Source organism: Morchella sextelata (assembly GCF_020137385.1).
Source record: "Morchella sextelata strain SCLS chromosome Unknown scls_2, whole genome shotgun sequence".
NCBI classification, from domain to species: domain Eukaryota; kingdom Fungi; phylum Ascomycota; class Pezizomycetes; order Pezizales; family Morchellaceae; genus Morchella; species Morchella sextelata.
In genome coordinates, this window is record NW_025408617.1 from 2,485,566 (window position 1) to 2,505,098 (window position 19,533).

A 19,533-nucleotide genomic window follows, 5' to 3' on the forward strand; every position below is an offset into this window, starting at 1 on the left:
ACTTAATATAAACTGTACATCGATTTTGAGAATAAACTCAAAAAAATTCAAAATTCAGAATACGGCTGTCAAAACCTCTCCACAATATCAATTTAGATTTTTCAGAGCTCAAAGATACCGCAATTGTTCACCAACGTCAAATCTACAGTACTGTATGCCCAAAAGTATAATGAGCTTTTCGGGGTAGGAGTACTTCCACCCTCAACATGTATCGAATTCTTCATACCTAAACCCAAGACTTGCTCCCAGCCACAAGGAAATAATGATAAACCCCCAAACCCCCCCAGACCCGGAACCCCAATTCCTAAATTGACACAGAAAGAAAACACCAATGACAAAAAAACCAAAGCACAAAACCAGAAAACTTTTTTCTTTCATTTGATCATCCACCTCTTACTCAAATATGCTCCTTCTATATATAACAAAGGAAGAAAGGGTTAGAGTTGAAAAGAGAAAAATCGGGACACCGCAAAAAATCACATAGAAACCCGAAACGGGCAGATAGGAAAACACCTGTCCCTAAAAATAATTCTTGCAAATACTCTTTTCAGACCCTCAAATATGGCGTTACATTCGTCACAACGCAGAAGTTCCCACAGTTGATTGTTTCTCTCTTGCCTAAAAACAAAAGAGAAAATGAAAGAGAAATGAAAGCGTTAAAAAATAGCAAAACTCCCTAGGGCTCTTCTCATGATTTTCGTCATACAATTATAAAGCGTACTTAGCCCTTAGAGATTCCCGATCTTGTGGGGGGATTTGAGACATAAATGCATCAAAATCTGCAATAAATCTTTTGTAGCCAAGAAGAGTCTAGGTAAAAAGTAAGTAGGCTTCTTTTAGATCTCCGAACGGCGAATAGACAGAGGGAAATCAAACCTGTAAAAATAGTTCGTTCAACTCTGCACTTGCACCCTTGTATCTCGCAATCGCCCTGAAAAATGGCACGAGGCAACTCTCCATTGCCTCCGGGTTTCTCCCTACAACCAAGCAGAATCCTCTGAGAGCCGAATCCTTCTCATCTGTCTCAGCAACTTTTTGCAGCGCATCGAGGAAAGGATAAGCGAATGATTCAAGATGCGGTGCAAGCTCATCACAAGAGCCTAGGCCCAGTCTTCCAAGAGCAACAGCAGCATTTTCGGTCACAGAGGTTGGAATATCGGTCGTTTGGATGATTTTGACCAAACGGTTGTATAGCCTTTCCACATAAGGACCCATCCCAGGACCTTTACCAATCGAAATTAGCGGTTGCAGATTCTCGTCAGGATGAAGAAAATACCTTGTTGTAAAGCGATCTCTCCACAACTCCAACAAGCGTTGTTTACGACGCTGAAGCCTGTGTCAAATTCTTCCTCTTCCAGTAGCTCTATATCCAGTTGTTGAATCAACAATTCCATGATACTCGGCAGGAATGCGTGAAGTTGTTGAAAGACGTAGATAGCACAATCACCGAGTAATGCATATGCAGATTGCCGGACATCATTGCTTTCATCCTAAACACAATCAATCAGCATGTTTCTTTTTTTAGACTTGACAATAAACAGGTACGAAGAGCAAAGTCGCACAAGAAAGAGTAAGAAAAAGAAATCAAGATAGCTGAATGTAGTAAAAGATGAACGAACCGCCATGCACACAGTCAATAACTCAAAGAAACCTGGCCTTGATCCTGCAACTAATTCGGCACTGGTCGAGTCAAGTGCTTGAATAAGCGCACTCAAAAGATCCAAACTAGTCACCAAGAAATCTTTATCGGGATATTCCATCGAAGGATCATTGGCCATCTGTAATTCTAGGTTCTGATGGATTATACCAATACATCGGTAAAATATCGGCCCAGCATATGGAGTAAAAGAATGCCCCAGCGCAGTGGCAACATATGACAGACATTCAAGAAGCGGAAATAATTCTCTTGAATCGTCTTTTACTTTCTTCCACCGATCAATTAATGCTGGCATTAACATATCCACCAGAGACTGTTCCGCCAGTGCGTGGCCCACATGCTCGGCAAGGGTTTGGATACAGTCATACAGAATGAACATGTTCCGATCCTTATATTTTCCCATAGCGACCACAAATTGTTGGATAATCGGTTCGATGTAGGGTTTCAAGAGCTCTTTGCTCTGCTCCTCCAGATTTGCAAACGCACTAGCCCCGGCTTCCTGGACTCTTTTGTTTCCGTCCAACATCTTGGTCAATATACCACCCATCATTGGCTCGAAGTATTTTTGCTTATCAGCAGGGTCCGGAAGATGTGATGCCCAACGAGAGTAACGACCAAGAGTCCAGCAAGTGATCTGACGAACGAGAGGCTCCCCATCATCAAGCAATGAGATGAGATATGGAATCAACTCAGGAAGATGAGGGATAACACCCTCGAGACATCCATCCGCTACAGCACCCAAGGCCAGTACAGCTGCTTCACGATAAGGCCATTCAGGGTGACGAAGGTTCTCCTTGAGGTAAGGGAGAATTGTCTCGAAAACCGATTGATGGAAAACTGTTGCCAACACATCTAATGCTGCCGCTGAACACTTCCTTAGATTCCACCGGTCTTCGGGGTCTTCCATTCCCAAGTAAGCATCATCTTCAGAATCATAGTCATCATCGAGCTCTCCGTCACTAAGCTCATCCAAGGCCACTTCTCCGGGGGTCTTTCCGTTGGATTTTTTCTCAGCATCTCCAACTTCCACGCTTTCGCCATTCGGTAACCTCTGTTTGTTCTTCGCAAAAGTCGGTCTTATGTCCTCCGCCTTGTCTTCTTGATCGGCATCGTCTCCACCACCTCCGAGCCTGATGATATCTTCCTTTGCGTATACCATTGATTGAAGTAAAACAGGAACTATCTTGTCCAGGTATGGCCCTAGTCCCACCCTCAACTGCTCATGTTCTCCAACAGTTAACCAAAACTCGGCCGCGTCCAAAGCCAATTCCTGCTCGTGAATGAGCTTTTGCTGAGAGATCATATAATCCACAATCCCTTCCATGTGAGGAGCAATTTTGTCTGGTCGAATATCCACAAGATGTACAAGGGCCCTGCAGACCTCCTTCCTCACATCCTTATCGCTATCGTTACTGAGCCGGAATAAACTCTCGATTAACGAGTCAACGTGTACGAGAACCGATTGAGACTTGATGGGCAAGAAAATGTTGATTACGTCCAAGGCATCTGCCCGGACTTTGGCAACGGGATGTTGGGTGAACTGAATAAACTTGGGAATAAGAAAGTTGAGAGGCCTCTGGCCATCGTACTCTTTATCCAACTGCTTTTTGCTGTCCTGGCAAACTTTCAAGAGAGCCCCCATAGCACCTTCTTGAGTACCAAGGGAGGCGTCTCCAGTGGAGTTGTCCACAAGGGAAATCAACTGGGTCAGCACATCAGTCCATGACATGATTCCGCCCACATGAAGCAGGGTTGTGATGACGGTTCCAGTAAGGTTCCGAATTTGAACATGAGGGTCTCGGAGACCTAAAAGAAGCTCAGACTTGATGTAAGAAACGATTCCGGGTAAAAGAGAGGCCCCCGAGGTTGCAATGTTATTTTTTAGAAGCAACGCAGCAGCAGATCGGACGACGTGAGCATCGGTTTGTGACATATCGCCGACGGCGTTCGGGTGTACTAGGATATAGCAAAGGTAATTGTTGATATCCGGGGATTGACTAGTGGCTTGCTGGAGCATCTAAATTTCAAATTGTAAGAAGGAATGCAAACAAGAAGAAAGAAAATCCAAAGTATATATCAAAAATACAGAAGAATGGGATCTAGATGAAGATGGGGGAGTCAAAACAAACCTCCGTAGCACGTTTCTGGGCATTAGAATCATAAGAATTGCCCAAACTATCTTTAAGATAGCCGGCCAACTCCAGTATAGGGCCTTCTTGAGGTTGCCACGCCATTTTTCCGTTCAGATTAATGGGAGATCTTGAGTTTTGAGGGAATGACTGAAGATTAAATGATGGTAGAAGGACGGAGTTGGAAGAGAATAGGCCTGGTGGAAGAAGAGGAGGGGCCGACGGCGCTAGACAGGATCTCCAAGTGGAATTTCCCGAGCAGGGTCAAAAACTCTACCTTTGTGCAAGTTAGCGATAATTATGGGGAAACCTTGGTAAGGAGTTGGTCGAAAGCCAAAGAAATCTAGCGGGGCTTCTTTTTTACTTCTTTCTTTTTCCTGCCTTGAATTTCGTCTTGGGTGCTTTTTGGGGGGTATTTGAGGGTGCCACAAACCTCCAATGTTAAGAGAGCCTCGCTCACTAGGAAGAAAACAATACCCCTGCGTTGAAGGACAGCGCAACGGGTGAACTCGCTAGGAAGAAATTAGATTTAATAGAAAGAAGGAGCTGGCAACCGAGGTGGGATAAAAGAGAAGGGTGAAAGAAAGAAAGAAGGGGGGAGTATGTGTATGTATGAACGTGTGGGGGGTGAGAGGTGGAGCGTGGAGGGGTAAATGCTAGTAAATGCTAAGCATAGAGAAGTGTGAGAGAGAGATAGAGCAGTAGTTCTACTGATTGTATTTTTTTTAAAAAAATATTTTTTTTTCTCTCTCTCCTCTTCCCTTTAGCTTGACTCCCCTTCTCTTTTAATCCTTTATATCTTTCCTCCTCTTTTCGTGGGTGCTATCCTACATACCTAACTGTTTCGTTTTATATTTTTTTTATTGGCCACAGAAGGTTTGTTCCAGAGAGCACCACCTCGCTGCAATAACAAAAAAAACCCCAGCGAAATCTGCAGTTAGCTTGTGCTGGTCATATGTACTCTACTGGCATGGAGATGGAGTGGGACAGCAGGTTGGGCAAGTGATGGAAGAACAAGTACCTACATTTTGCAGAGAGGTGGGGGAAAACACGCGGAGACACACGCCCAATCACAGGCAAAATCAGTCCTCACAGGCAAAGTGCGGGTCGTCAGAGAGGAAACAGCACGCCAGCAAAAGGTTGGCAAGCAGGAAGGAGGGGCAGCCCCTCGGTGCTTGTGCCCACACGCTAAGGGTTAGGTTTGTCATGAATCTTGACTAGACTAGGTATGGGCGGCTACAGCTGCTAGACCAAGTATAGTTTAGTCTCTCTGTTTATTTCCCGTCGTCGCGCTTGGGCCAAACCTGTCAGTTTTCAGCCTCGTACCCCGACCCAACGCGTGATATCATGCCTACGATATTACCTAGAGTATGTACAATACAACATCAACTTATAACACCTACAGCCATATCTCAACATCTCCTATGGCTCCATGGAGTCTATCGATAGTAGCACAGGTCTCTTATCTAGAGATACCTCGTCTATGCAGGAATTCTGGTAGATTCTTTGATGGTGAGAACGAATCGCAGATTCTTCTCCAACTACATATGTACATGTATCTACATGTATGGTGCATTTATATATCCAGTGATTTGGAATGGTGTATTATGTATCCTCTCCACGAAGCCAAAAAAACTCGAATAGTAAATCCAAGTAATGAGAGATTGATTCAGATCCAATGATTGATAGGGGAAACCAAACAAAGCCACACCTTTTGCCCCCACAAAAAGGGTGGGATAGGTACATGTACCTACATACATACAAGTGCATGTAGGTATCGTAGATCGATATTATGTAGGTACATACATACATTGATAATCCTCCCCTTAATGTTGTTCTTTGATACGTGGGGATATACTTCCGGGCAGGATGGAAATGTCGATCATTCAGCACTAGAGTACAGCGAGAGGTAGAAACCGGGGTGTAAAAACAGGGTTTAAGTGGCTGACTCGGCCAATAGGACTCTTCCCATACTTCTACAATAATTTTACCACACGCTGTACCACGCATGTCTGTAAGTACCTACATGTATAGCGTAGAGTACATGTAAGCAAAGCATGAGCAGTACCTACATGTATCATTGAGTACCTAGAGTACCTACACTCGACCTAAGTACATGTAGAGTAGATATATATTATAGGTCCTGCATTCTCGCTAGGCTCATTTTTCCTTACAGTACGTACTTTAATTTGAAGCTCATAGATATGCATGCATAACACAGCTCTTGAGCTATATACTCTCACGATTGGGCTGTGGCACTCCAATAAGAAATTCAGTATGCTCTTTAAATCCTAGATTTCGGCACACGAACTTCTATTAACCTATCGTTCACCCAACTTGAGACATTGTCCTGTACCTACATAAAGAACTGCCCTTACTGGTCTCGAATGAAATTCTTGGAGAATTCTATTGGAATGCATCGTTTTAATGATTTCAAGAGAAACATGGCCTTTCCTATTGGTATGTTATTCTGGTGGCATCCTGGGCGAGCAGATGATCCCCACCCAAAAAGACGCTACTAACCTAACGGTCCATGCACGCAAATATGCATGAAGTCATTCACATCGTATGGGGATAAACCCAAATCATACTGGCTTCATATGAACCTGTATGGTGTCAGATACCTCATATACTAGGAGATATGATGGCAATAGCCAATTATAAAGATGGCTAGGAACTTCTGATCAGCATACGGCAGATATTATAGCTTATTGGATCGATATATTTAAGGCAAACATACCCGTTATGATCGTGATCATATCTACCTACACTTACAGTTGTCCACTGATACAGAGAGTATAAACCACCTAGAAATCATTGGATTACATGTACGTAGTCGTAAAGTACCTACGGGTTAGAGACATATGTACATATTCAAGTTGCAAGCTGATACCAACAGGGACCGGTTATATGTTTTTTTAGGGAATTCTGCACTGATAATATGTGTATGTTCCTCTGGAGACCCTACAAAAGCTGAAACTAGGCAATAGATGAGAAAGAAGAGTCGATTTGAGATGGGGGTTTACTTTAATTTTATCTTAGATATATACGTGGAAAACGCCTAAGGCCGAACACATACATGTAGTTAACTTGGTCAGCTAAGTACGGCCTATTCTAATCACGAGGGGGTCATGCAACTTGGTGCGTGGTGAATTAATGGAATCCGTACTTGAGTACATGCATGTACATGTATGTATGTATCATATGTACGCAGGCAATGTACATGTAGTTTAATTACCTTATAGACTGAGTCCTCACATGTGCAATATATATATCACAACTAAATCTATAGCTAATTGATGATTAATCAGTGGCTAGGACGTCGACTACTACATGTGGCTACATCTTAATCACGTGGAGTTCACATCAGGCGTAAGTGATATATATATACATGTATATAGTGAAATCAATGGAATTACAACCTTCACTCTCACCACTACCTCCTCAACCCCATGTGACCCATATTCTAAGAGACGTTGCTAGTACAGTGATTCTGTTCAAATTTCGGATTCAAGATTTTAGACGTCACGTGTCCAGGTGTTGGAAATTTGATGTATATATACAGGGCATTATATAACATGTAGTCCTCAAAGTTGGGCTTAGGAGCAAAGGAAAGTTGCTGACTTCTAATTATAATAAATTTCGATTGTAATTGTCATGTACTGATAATACTACATAAGTAAGTGTCAGTCATGATAAATGTATATACTCTGTCACCGGAGCTCACACAGTACTGGCTCCATACTTTTAAGTTCGATCCGTGGGGTTAAAATCATGAAAGCCATAGGTTTCAGAAGTAAATTTCTTCACCAAGGAGATGAGTTAATGGGGTAGGATAGGTTTCAAACCCGCTCCCCTCGTCTATTATCATGATGATATTCCTACTAAGCGTCATATTTTGTTGTACTCAACTGTGCGTGATGTACATACATGTACCCATCACTAGGGCGATCCGTAGTATACTACGCGTTATAACGTTATCCTGGGTCCGGCCCCGGACCCACGCCTGAAGACATGGACTACATTCTTGCTCAATCAACATGTAGCCGCTGCTGTGTTGCTATGTGTAAAACGAACGTTACCTTTGTAGTCCCATCTAAGGGACAATCTGTCCCTCAAGAAATGGACACATACGACAAATACACGCGGCTACGCTATCGCTAAATTTAAACTTAATACAATATATCCATCGATCATCTAGCAGATCGATCGTCATTAGGCATGCATAAACCCCGACCTCTCTCTCTAGCTCAGCAGTGGCCCTCTCTCTGGCGTTCTCTAACCTTCCTTACCATCTCTCTCTTATTTCCCTAGTATGACCGTTGTTAGACAAAACCTGGCCAGGAGTAATCTTCACTTGCTTCATCTTGGAATTTCAAATCTGGCCGCTTATAACACATCTAAACTACAGCGTTGTCTTCTGCGCCCATGGCATGGCCATACCGCGCTTTGTAACGCTTCATACTGCATCTAAAAATTGAACCAAGCAAGAGAGCATACATGCATATATATCGTCTATCCTTACTGATTACTTTAACTTACCATGCTAATTAGATTGGTCTTAGTACTTAAGCTAGTACATGTACTCAATTAATTGTTTATATTGGCTTTACACTTGACGCGATGCAGTTCTGGAGACGGCGTTGGCAGGGGAGATCGACTGACACGTTGCAAACAACCTTTTTTTTTTTTCTTTTCTTTGGTTCAAACGATGTGCTTGTTTCCTTCGACCATGCCTTATAAAGTTGACACGCCGCTGTTCTCGCTAGTCCGGGCCTGGTCGTTGAAAGGGCCAATGAGATGGAGTCTTGGCACGGATGTCACCTCATGAAAGGAATATATATTCGATCGTGGGGATTAACACGTAATCTGATCGTATTATCTACGTGAGAACCGATTATTAGTTTATTTCGCATCTCTTTCACGGTTGGCTTTATAACCCATCGGTAACGCGGTACAGCACCCCAAACAGCAAACCGTCACACATTTCTGACTAGTAGCAATGGCATGCGGGAAGGATGCTTCCAACGAGAATTTCCCCGATAGGCCAGATAAAGGGCACTATAATCCCTGGATAAAACTGGTCGCCCATCTGTTCGTGTCAGCGTGGCATGTACCTATCAAAATGGGTACCGCTCGTACTCACAGCTTATCACTCGGCACCTTCTAAGCTTTATAATTTACCGCACAAGCATAATAGGCAGTGATAGGGTAAAACTACGTAAGGGAAAATATATGAGTATGTCCCAAAAGTTTCCATTTATATAACTCTGTTTCAATAATTACTCACCATTCTTCATATAGAAATTGCAATTGTACGCCGCTCAGAATGAGCGAGCTAAGTCTCATGTATAGCACCACAATCCATTGCTGCTTCAAGAGCGCCAATACCAAAAAGAACCCTACCACATTTAAGAGAAAGTTCCTAGAGACTTCGATCTAGAGTTGTACTATTGCCGGTCAGGATCATAAAATGCAGGGGTAATTTTTATTCGAAATAGCTCTGCCTACTGTCTTGCGCGACTAGTTTTAGCATGAAGCGCATGATCATCTTGCTATCGATAGTATGAGCCCCAACATTTTCCGTATCTAACCGTTAAATGGCTGGACCTGTTAGTTCCCAATCACGTGACCCGGCTGTTCTACACACCTGTTCTTATCACACTCACAGTACCCTGCTAGATATTGTGGAGTATGTATCACACCACACACTGGAAGATTTGATGCCGAGAAATTGATTGGTGTGCATAAGAACTCTTCATATAACAGTTACGTATACCTGCACTCTTATAATTTATTGCAGTCAAGTGTCTTGAGCTTGAGCTGCAACTTAGGGTACTGACATATATATTTCAGGCAGACGAATATCGTTGTAAGATCGAGGTCGGGTTATGTAGCTAGCTGCCATGTCCCGTTGATGTCTGCCTACGCAAATATCTCTCCAACAATCTGCGATCGGATCTTGTCATCGAGTAACGATTTAGGAGGCCGGTCACTATATACAGCCATGTCTTATATTCGCGGAGGAGGAGCCCGTAAACCGCTCGACACAAGTATGTAGTACCTTGAGGCCAGAAAAGACGCGGAATCATTACAAGCAGTGTAGCAGCTTGGAAGACGTCACAAAATACCAGGTTGGTTGGCTTGCATGTCTCTTATTCTGCTTCAAAACCAGTAACCAGGGTTAGGGTTCAGTTGCATCGGTTTCCGATATTTTTTTGGGCATCTTCCCCAGTATTTATCCTTGCTTTTTATTTGTTGCAAATGACTCGTCTTATATCATTTTTTCGTAGTAACTGAACACATACATACAGCCACTCAAAAAAATCTTTTGGACCTTCTTCTGCTTTACTCCCGCCGGTACAAGGCTCCTCTCGAATTCGGTAAATCCTTGTCCAGGCACAGGGATGTTTAGATGTTTGCTCATGAAGCATAGGCTCACGAGATGCGACCACAGAGAAACCAGCTGACAGCTTCATCTCATCTCCCTACACGGTTTATTCCTTGCTGGAGAGTGAACTGAGGGGCGCGGGCTGAGGGATTGAATCATGACCCGTCCGTCCTATTAATTCAGGAAACATGAAGGGGAAGAAACAAAGGGAGGGGCAATGCCTAGCTGGTTAGCCTAGGGCTGATAAAAAGCAATTTGGTCAAGACCCTCTTCGCAGATCTGTGATGGTCATTGGCTGGACATGTAGGTACCGCGAAACGCAGCGTTGCACAAAGCCCTTATTTTATTTTTTTCTGATGAGAAAAAGGGATACAGAGGCTGACTTGACTGGCTGGGTATTTGAGGCGCTTTGCTTCGCTCGCTTTGCATAGCGGGGCCGTGTTATATAAAGCAATTAAGTGCAAAAGTAAGTAAGGACTCGACCAATCTGGAAGTTTCAAAGCTTCTTTTCGAGGCTTTCTGGTTGATTGGCACCTGATCGGCTGTGCTGATTTCGTATGTTGTATCAGGATTGGGGATGATGTAGTAGCTACCTAGCTAGCTAGGGAAGCTGAAGGATGACTCGAAAATGGATTCTGGCACTCTCTCCGTAGGAGTAGGTACTATATAATATATCCATAGTACGAGTACGTGTTGTATTTTTTCCTATTCTCCAAAGGACGCTGGGGGACCGCGACATCTGTGCCAGTATTCAAGACATACCCATACCATAGTACCATATTTCTCATTTCAACCTATCGTCCCACTCCAAAATGGCAGAAAACACATCTCTCCGTGTACTCTCTCTAGGTAGGCGCTTCCTCCGGAAACAAGTGGTTGTGCCTATAGTTATAATAACACTCGTACAGACGGCGGTGGTGTCCGCGGCTACTCAAGTCTCCTCATCCTCAAGCAGCTGATGCAGGAGATCCAGGCCCAGGCCAAACTTGACTATATCCCCAAGCCATGCGACTACTTTGACGTTATCGCCGGTACCAGCACCGGAGGGTATGTTCTTCCCAACATTCTCTGCGCAAACTAAACTATCTGACACAGCGCCTCTACTATAGCTTGATAGCAATCATGCTCGGCCGCCTCGTAAGCCACCCCTCCCCTCCCCTCTCCGCATACTGGGTGTTTGCTAACGCATCTGGCACAGCGCATGGACGTGGACAGCTGCATCGTGCAGTATGAAGAGCTATCGCAGGACATCTTTAAAACCAGTATCTGGCAGCAAATCCCAGGGAAGATGGTGTGGGACGCGTGGGCGGGCAACGCATGGTTCAGCGGAGAAGAGCTGGCGGAGGCCGTTAAGGAGGTGGTGGCTAGGAACGTATCAGCGGAGGAGATGGAAGCCCTCAAGAGGAAAGGGACGCCGCTGGAGGCTGCGGGGCTACTGGATACGAACAGGGAGGTTTGCAAAACGTGAGTGCCGGGTGGTTGATCTGTTTGGGGGGGGGGGGGTGTATAGTTGGTTATGTACTGATTGATGCATACCTAGCTTCGTCGTCTCCGTCCGCAAAGCCACAAATGTCACCGTCCGCTTCCGCAGCTACCCCAACTCCACCGGCCGCACCGACGCCTGCGCCATCTGGGAAGCCGCGCGCGCCACCTCCGCCGCGCCCCTCTACTTCCCCGTCATGACCATCGCCGGCGAGGAGTACTTTGACGGCGGGCTCACGAGCAACAACCCGATCTTCCGCGTCAAGGACGAGCTCGAGGACGGGCTCAACTCGCCGACGCCGCGCTGCGTCGTCTCGATCGGCACGGGGCGCATTGACCAGGCCACGGGCGAGCGCGGGCCCCTGAAGAGGTTTGCAAAGTGGATCACGGGCGGGTACGGCATGGTGGGCTGGACGCTGCTGGGGCTCGCGACGGATACGGAGGCGAAGCATTTGGAGATTCTGACGGATGAGAATAATAGAAAGTTTAGGGAGAACTATTACAGGTTTAATGTGGTGGGGAGTATTGGCAGCATTGGGCTGGACGAGTGGAAGAAGCTGCCGGTGATGCGGAAGGAGACGGCGGCGTATCTGAAGGAGGAAGGGACGGTGAAGTGGATCAAGGAGTGTGCGGAGAAGTTGGTGGTGAAGAAGTAGTGGTGTGTGTGCGATGCTTATTGTGTAGTATAATAGTGTCAATATTTGCATGGGACAGTCAGTTGTGTGTCGGGTCATGGGCTATCACTCGGACCGGAAAACAGTTCTTTTTTGTTTATTTAGCGCACTTTTAGAATATCAGTCTTTGGGAACTAGTGGAGCTGAAGACGTGGCATCGCGATTACCTTAAATGTTGTCCTCCTGGTTTATTGGCCGCTCTGTAAAGGGATTGAGACTCAGAAGGAAGGCCTTTTCTCTCTTGCACCCATGTATGTAATGAGTAGGTCAATCCATTTGATCAAGCCATTTTCCCACGGGAATCTCACCAACACTTCGCTGCTCTCGCTCTGCGCTCTTCTCGTTGAAAAGGGCTACTGATCTTCTCTTTAAGAATTATCAATTCAGTTATTTATTCTTCGTAATTGGACCTCCACGAACAAGCACTGAGCCCACTCCAGACAGACAGAAACCCAACTCTCAAATCACCAATTCCCAACAACGGACTATTAATGCTACTTATCACCATCTAGGGGTATCAATACCTAAAAGTAAGACCATAGTAAATAAAAGGAAGAGAAAAAGAAAGGAAAAAAAAGCTAGTTAGGCATTTTCACTCCCCACGCCCCTGAAAAACGCAATGTTCCTGCCACCGTTCACAACAATACCAGCACAAACACTCTCCCCACCGCCCGCCGCAAATCCGACCTCTCCCACCCGCTCCATCTTGAGCACGCCGAGGGCCCCTATGGCCGCCGCGGACGCAGTGATGCTGCTGGCGTCAAACCAGACGACGGACCGGTGGGTGTCGGGCCCGCCGGAGAAGACGACTATGAGGCGCTGGCCGCTGGGATCGAGCGCCATGTGCTGTACTGCACCGCCGTAGCCGGAAATCGCGGCTTCGGGATCATTGTCGTCGAGAGTAGCGGGCTTCCGCGCATTGGAGGAGGTAGCGTTAGTGGTAGGGGCGTATGGTGTCCATTCGGTCTCGAGACTGCCAACATGGACGATGGTGATAGTCTCACCACCGTTGTCACCGAATAATAGCTGTGCTGCGGCTTGGATCGCAAAGTTATAGATTCTCCGTGTAAGCCCGACAATCTCACCACCGTGCCCGCCCAAGCCCGCTCTTGCAGCCCGGACAGTCGCCCTCAGGACCGACTCGGGCACAAGCCGAAAGACATGGACTCCCGGCCGGCGCTTCAGCGCCACCACAACCGTCGGAAACGCCGCTCCAGGCACAATCAAAACCGATCCCACTCCACGGCCAAGCCTAACCCCGAGCAGCACATGCGGGTAGAACCGCACAGCGGCACCTACTGTGACACTCCCGGCGCCGTTCTCGCGCACTGGCAGGACAACAACAAGGCCGCCTGCGAACGCAGCGACGATGCTTGCGGCGTTGGCACTCCAGGCAAGTGCAGTGCAGTGAGCGGCGGAGGAGGGTATCGCAATGGCGGGATAGGCACGGAAGGAGGTCTCGAGAGTGATGTTGTGCAGCCAGACGCCGGCCATCGATGTCCCGAGTGCCAGGTGCTTCCCGTTCGGGGAGAAGGCGACGTGTGTGATTATCCCCACGAATGCAGGCTGGTGGGCATGCTGTGGGAGCAGGCGGATGCGCTCCACTCGTGCTCTCTGCGACCCACCGCCGCCGCCACCGTCTTCAGAAGGCGCCGGCGACCACGACGACGAGGAGAACCCGTCGATATCAATCCCGGATAGGATTTCTGCGGTCCTAGGCGACGGCTTCGTCTCAAAGAATGCTTGCCCCCGGAATGCCGCCAAGTTCTGTGCGCGCCTCCGCATCGGTGTCGGCGTCAGTCCAAACAGCGGGCCGGGCCTCCTCGCCTTCCTCTTCAGCAGGCTCTCCTCCACCCACTCGTCCGCATTCTCAATGGACAGGTCGACATTCCATACATCCACACAGCCGCTATCCATCCCGACCGCAAGCTGGTTAACTCCATTCCACGCAAGACTGGTGATGGTAACGGCCGCCGGCGTATCCGCGGCACACAGGAAGTACGGCGCAAAGGCGCCCGTGCGCAGGTCATAGATGTGGATGCGCGCCCACGTCGACGACAGGGCGAGCAGCGGCAGGCGCGGGTGGAAGGCGATATGCTCCGTCTTCTCGAGGCCGCTGCGGGATGTGTTCCAGCGCCGGGGCGGCGGGGTTCCGAGGAGCTTGTCGGTGTGCGGGCTGGTGCCGGAGAGGAGGTGCTTGACGAGGAGGTCGGTCGGCGTCGAGTACAGGCGCTGCAGGGCCGGGAGGTAGTTGAAGGTGTGGTAGAGGGTTTGCCAGAGCCCCTTTGGCGGCGGGGGGTCGTCGGAGGGGGCGAGGAGGCGGCTGGCGCGTTGGGCGGGGCGCGGGTTGTGTGCGGGGAGGGTGATGAGGGTGGGGGAGGTGGCGTGCGTGGGGGGGAGGGCGTCGGTGGGGGTTACTGCGGGGTGGTTAGTATATTTACATGTAGATAGATAGCAAGAGGATGGACGGCTGGGGGAGGGAGGGAGGGAGGTAATACATATAATCCCATCAACCTCCATCACCGTGGCAGCCACCGGCTCTGGCAGCTCATAGAAGCACTTCGCCATGTCGATAACAGTCGTGTAACTGTAGATGGCACAGCGGATAACAAAAGTACCAGTGGTGATGTTGAGAAGTGGTGGTGGTTGTTCTGGATGGTGGGATGAGCTGTGTGTGGTGGGGTGTGGTGGGGGGGTGGACGGTTTAATTTGGCTCACAGACAAAGAACGCTGCCCACCACGGGCGAACGCAGCGTCCCAGGTAAAATAAAATAAATCGCTTGCTTGCTTGCCTGCGTCACATCAAAACAAACAAAAAAAAGCATGACTTGGGCCGGACTGCGGAAGGGGCGGGCGGGGGGGGGGGCTCGTGGATAATAAAAAAGCCAAGCTACGTAGATTCGGGCGCACCCAATAAAACAAGCGCTAGCTACTAGCTAGTGGAAAAAAAAGGTGCTCTAGCGATCATTACCCCCAAACTCAACCCTCAACGCCCTAGTGATAAGCAACGGAACTGGTCTATGATGCAGCAGCGACAGCGACAACGATAATAATGATGATGAGAACCAGCAATGATATAATAAAAACACCAGCAACAGCAATAAAAAATTTGCAATAAAAAAAAAAATTGCAATGAAAAAAAACCAGCAAGGAGTAGCGATATAGTCATCTATGTTCTAAAACGTCTTTTGGAAGATAAAACTAACCTCCTTCCCCATGCCGTCGCGCACCACCTGCGTCAGCAGCTCGTCCTCAATACTCACCTCGTCGTACTCCTCCTCCTCCTCGTCGTCGTCGTCCGCGGCCTTCTCGGTTTTGGCAGGTTTGGCGCGGACAAGCCGGCTCGCCAACACGTGCGAGTACTCCATCAGCGCGCCCAGCTGCGCCCCCTTCGGCGCCTTCTTCATCGCCGCCAGGCGCTCGCGCTCAATCTTCTCGATGTCGACCTCGCTGGCCTTCATCAATCCCGGATACTTTACCTCCTCCTCCTCCTCCTCCTCCTCACCACCACTCCCCTCCCCCTCCCCCTCGGGGCTCGGCGGCCCCGCCACATACCCCCTCCCGCCACAGCCACACCCCAGCAGCTCATGCGTCGCACACTCCGTCTCCCTCACCGAAAACAGGTCCCTCAACTCCTCGCTCGTAAAGCTGCCCACGCCACTCTTCATATCCACGACGCTCTCCGCCAGCCCCGTCTTGGCCACCTGCCGCTGCAGTATCTTCTCCTCGACGCAGCCCGTCGTGACGAGGCGGTAGATGACGACGGGCCGCGTCTGCCCGTCGCGGTGCACGCGCGCCATCGCCTGCGCGTCCGTGGCCGGGTTCCAGTCGAGGTCGAAGAGCACCAGCCGCGACGCGCCGACCAGGTTGATGCCGGCGCCGCCGGACTTGGCGGAGAGGAGGAGCGCGAAGCTGCTGCGGTGGTCGGTGCGGTTGAAGGCGTCGATGATGTCCTGGCGGCGGGACTGCGGGGTGGCGCCGTCGAGGCGGGTGTGTGTGAGGCCGCGCGAGGAGAGGAGCGTGGAGAGCAGGTCGAGGGTGGAGGTGTAGTTTGAGATGACGACGACCTTTTCCGTTGTTGTGCGGTAGAGGGTGAGGAGGAGGCGGTCGAGGACGCGGAACTTTCCGGAGTGGGAGGAGGAGTGGGATTCGAGGAGCTTTGGGTGCACTGCTGCGAGGAGGGCCTGGGTTGTGGGGTGGTGCGGGGGGTGGGGGGAGGGTTTGGGGGCGAGGAGCCCGGGGGAGTTGCACAGCTTTTTGAGGAGGGTGATGAGGAGGAGGGAGGTGTCGGGGGAGCGGTAGCACGACTCGATGTGTGGCGAGGAGAGGATGGTGGTGTAGACTTTGAGCTGCTTGGGCGTGGGGCGGCAGAAGACGATGTATTCGGTCTTGGGGGGCAGGTAGGAGGACAGGATCTCGGCGGTGCGGCGGAGGACGAAGAGTTTGGTGATGCGCGCGAGCTGTGTAAGTGTTAGTAGGTGGCCAATGATTGCAAGGGTAGCTAAAAGACGCATATCAATGATCGCAACAACAAAAAAAACTAACCTCATCACCCCGCGCCTTGCCTTTCTCCACATCCTTCCTCGACGCCCCCGGCTGCCGGCTCTTCACAATCGGGTTCTCAAACTCCTTGCGGAACGTCTGATAGCTCTCCAGCAGGCCCGGGTTCACAAAGTCCACCATGATATAAAACTCATGCAGATCATTCTGCAGCGGCGTGCCACTGAGTATCACCCGCCGCTTCGTGTTCAGCCCCCTGATGGCGGCCGCACTCTTATTCCTCTCCGTCTTGAGCCTGTGGCCCTCGTCCGCGATGACAATGTCGATGTCCACGCCGCGCAGCTCGCCCTGCACCTTCTGCAGCCGCTCGTACCCCACAATCATGACGCTGTACACCCGCCCGTGCGTAAAGTCGCGGATGGTAGCCTTACTATCCGCCACAAAGACGCCGAGTCGCTCGCGGCCCAGCCACTTGTTGAACTCCTTGCGCCAGTTGTTGATGAGCGTGACGGGGCACACGATGAGCGCCTTGCGCACCACGGGCCCGCCCGCCCCGAACACGGGGTTCTGCTTCAGCAGCGTCCACAGCAGCGCGATGGTCTGCAGCGTCTTGCCGAGCCCCATCTCGTCGGCCAGGATGGCGCCCTGCCCGTCGAACGCCTTGTGCCCCATCACGGCCTCGTAGAGGAACTGCACGCCCTCGCGCTGGTGCGGCCGTAGGTGAGCGCTCACGAACGGGTCGACGACGACGTCGACGATGTTCTTGCCCCCGCCGGAGGGACGCGGCATCACCAGTGCGCCCTCGGCGGTGGGGTCGTGCCGCGGCGTCGGCACCTTGGCGTGTGAGTTGCCCACCGCCGTGCTGCCGAGCAGCGGCGTCTTGAACTTGCTCCCGAAGAAGCCCGCCGCGGACACTGCTTGGAACGACGCCGCGCTCTCCTCCTTCACGGGTGCGGCCTTCAGGAACGGGCGGCCGGAGAGGTAGTCTGCGCGCGAGAGCACCGAGTCGATCTCGACGTCCTTGCCGCCGAGCGAAACCAGGTCTCCGAGACCCGGGGCCGCGCGCATCATTGTGCGGCCGAGGTCCTTGCCGCTGCTGTCCTGCAGGGTGGCGTAGCCGCCGCTGAGGGCGAGGATGCCGTCGCCGTCGAAGGTCTTGTGCTTCTTTGTTGTCTTTTTGCGCCACAGGACGTTGTAGTAGCGGTCTGTGGTGGTGGTGGTGGTGGTGGCATTGTCGTCGTCGTCGTCGTCGTCGTCGGTGGCGGTGGCGGGCGGCGAGACGGGGTTGCGCACGAGGAGGAGGGGCTTGCGCGCGGTGTTGGAGGCCGAAGAGAGCTTGAGTGTTTGGGCGACGCGCTGCGGCGTGTGCGCGGTGGAGATGGTGAGCGCGGAGCTGGAGCTGGAGAGGCGGGCTTTCTTGTTGGGGGGCTCGTCGGCGTCCTCGGGGGCGGCGGTGGGCTTGCGCAGGAGGGGGGGGACGAACTTCTTGGAGTACATTTCTGTACCCGGGGAGGGGGGGGGGTGATTGGAGGGGGGTGATTGGAGGGGAGTGATTGGAGGGGAGGGGGGGGGAAGGGGTGAAGGGAGGAGGGGTGAAGGGAGGGGGGGAGAGAATGGGGGGGAGATAGTGATATCAGGGAGGGGAGATGAGGTCAGGCAGAGGCAGAGAACTGCTCGAGACGCGGTTGCTCCGAGCAGCGCGTCTCTGGCCCTTCGTGGGAGACGCGTCTGCCAGGGCTGCGTGTTGCTGCCAAGCCCGCTTAGCCTCCATCCCGGGCGGGGATCATCGGAGCGGTCGGGCAAACAATCTGCAGCAGGAAGAGTAAAGCAGAGAACGAGTCCCAGTGCGGTGCGGTGCCGAGAAGAGCAGTCGGGAGTGCAGCAGAGAAGAGACCCAGCCAGCCAGCCAGCCAGCCAGCCAGCTAGCCGCTGCCCCTCTGAGAGATCCCTCCGAAATTGCCCCTCCGCATATCTCTCCGCCGTTTGATGAAGCCCGTTCTCTACTATCTACTACATGCGCGTACAACTACTAGCAGCTGGTATATACTACTCTTCCTAAAAAGGGCAAATGCTCGTGCCTGTGCAAAGTGCAGGTTGTAGGTAGCCCCTGAAGCTGTCTCTCTTGTCTTATTGTAGTAGCACACGGCGGTGTATTGCATGTAGTTTTATTGGGGCTTGCATCATTGATCGCCAAATTAAAGGCTGCTCGTGTCGCACAGTACCCGTTCTTGTCTGTCTTGTCTGTCAGGTGCGTGTTTGTGTTTGCTAGCTATGGTAGAACATCTTTCTTTTTCGTGTAGAGTAGGTAGAGTACATGTATGCAGAGGTAGAACATCCATATCTAGACTTCCTGCTCTACAGGCACACCCAGTTCACAACCGAACCAAAGGGCTGAAATCACCAGAGTTAGAGTGTCACCCCCCCCAACCCCCCCGGGGCCGCCGTCCTAGGGTAGCAGGGGGAATTTTTAGCATCCGGATCCCAGTCCCTGGCCTTATCATTGGGGCGTCTACGCAAAGTAGATAGAGCCCAGTACCTCCAGGTACAGGTACAGACAGGCACATACTCTACTCTGACGAGTTGGGGAGAGGTACCCAGACTCCAACTCGGCGGGTAGAGTGCCATTGAAGAATTGCAATTGCGATACTGCAACAGCTAGCGCCAGATTGGCTTCTTTCTTTCTGCCAGATTGTAGACAAG

General features: G+C 50.3%; 5 protein-coding genes across 5 annotated transcripts; 2 read left to right on the forward strand and 3 right to left on the reverse strand.

Moving 5' to 3' along the window:
* Positions 1 to 708: 708 nt before the first annotated feature.
* Positions 709 to 3,891, reverse strand: H6S33_005922 (uncharacterized protein; the record flags this gene model as incomplete). Its single annotated transcript, XM_044837321.1, has 5 exons — positions 709 to 810; positions 877 to 1,223; positions 1,277 to 1,490; positions 1,620 to 3,674; positions 3,787 to 3,891. The coding sequence occupies 5 exons, from the start codon at positions 3,889 to 3,891 to the stop codon at positions 709 to 711; spliced, it is 2,823 nt and encodes a 940-aa protein (XP_044699231.1).
* A 4,897-nt stretch (positions 3,892 to 8,788) lies between these two features.
* On the forward strand, positions 8,789 to 10,608 carry H6S33_005923 (uncharacterized protein; the record flags this gene model as incomplete). Its single annotated transcript, XM_044837322.1, has 13 exons — positions 8,789 to 8,915; positions 8,987 to 9,025; positions 9,091 to 9,101; positions 9,352 to 9,398; positions 9,458 to 9,478; positions 9,539 to 9,554; positions 9,643 to 9,669; positions 9,771 to 9,920; positions 9,982 to 10,020; positions 10,101 to 10,169; positions 10,223 to 10,281; positions 10,442 to 10,480; positions 10,545 to 10,608. The coding sequence occupies 13 exons, from the start codon at positions 8,789 to 8,791 to the stop codon at positions 10,606 to 10,608; spliced, it is 708 nt and encodes a 235-aa protein (XP_044699232.1).
* Positions 10,609 to 10,989: 381 nt separating this feature from the next.
* Positions 10,990 to 12,315, forward strand: H6S33_005924 (uncharacterized protein; the record flags this gene model as incomplete). The annotated part of the gene is made up of 5 exons (XM_044837323.1): positions 10,990 to 11,026; positions 11,086 to 11,224; positions 11,287 to 11,314; positions 11,376 to 11,641; positions 11,718 to 12,315. 5 exons carry the CDS (start codon positions 10,990 to 10,992, stop codon positions 12,313 to 12,315), a joined length of 1,068 nt encoding a protein of 355 aa, XP_044699233.1.
* A 600-nt stretch (positions 12,316 to 12,915) lies between these two features.
* Positions 12,916 to 14,901, reverse strand: H6S33_005925 (uncharacterized protein; the record flags this gene model as incomplete). Its single annotated transcript, XM_044837324.1, has 2 exons — positions 12,916 to 14,750; positions 14,832 to 14,901. The coding sequence occupies 2 exons, from the start codon at positions 14,899 to 14,901 to the stop codon at positions 12,916 to 12,918; spliced, it is 1,905 nt and encodes a 634-aa protein (XP_044699234.1).
* Positions 14,902 to 15,509: 608 nt separating this feature from the next.
* Positions 15,510 to 18,330, reverse strand: H6S33_005926 (uncharacterized protein; the record flags this gene model as incomplete). The annotated part of the gene is made up of 2 exons (XM_044837326.1): positions 15,510 to 16,793; positions 16,879 to 18,330. The coding sequence occupies 2 exons, from the start codon at positions 18,328 to 18,330 to the stop codon at positions 15,510 to 15,512; spliced, it is 2,736 nt and encodes a 911-aa protein (XP_044699235.1).
* Positions 18,331 to 19,533: the final 1,203 nt, after the last annotated feature.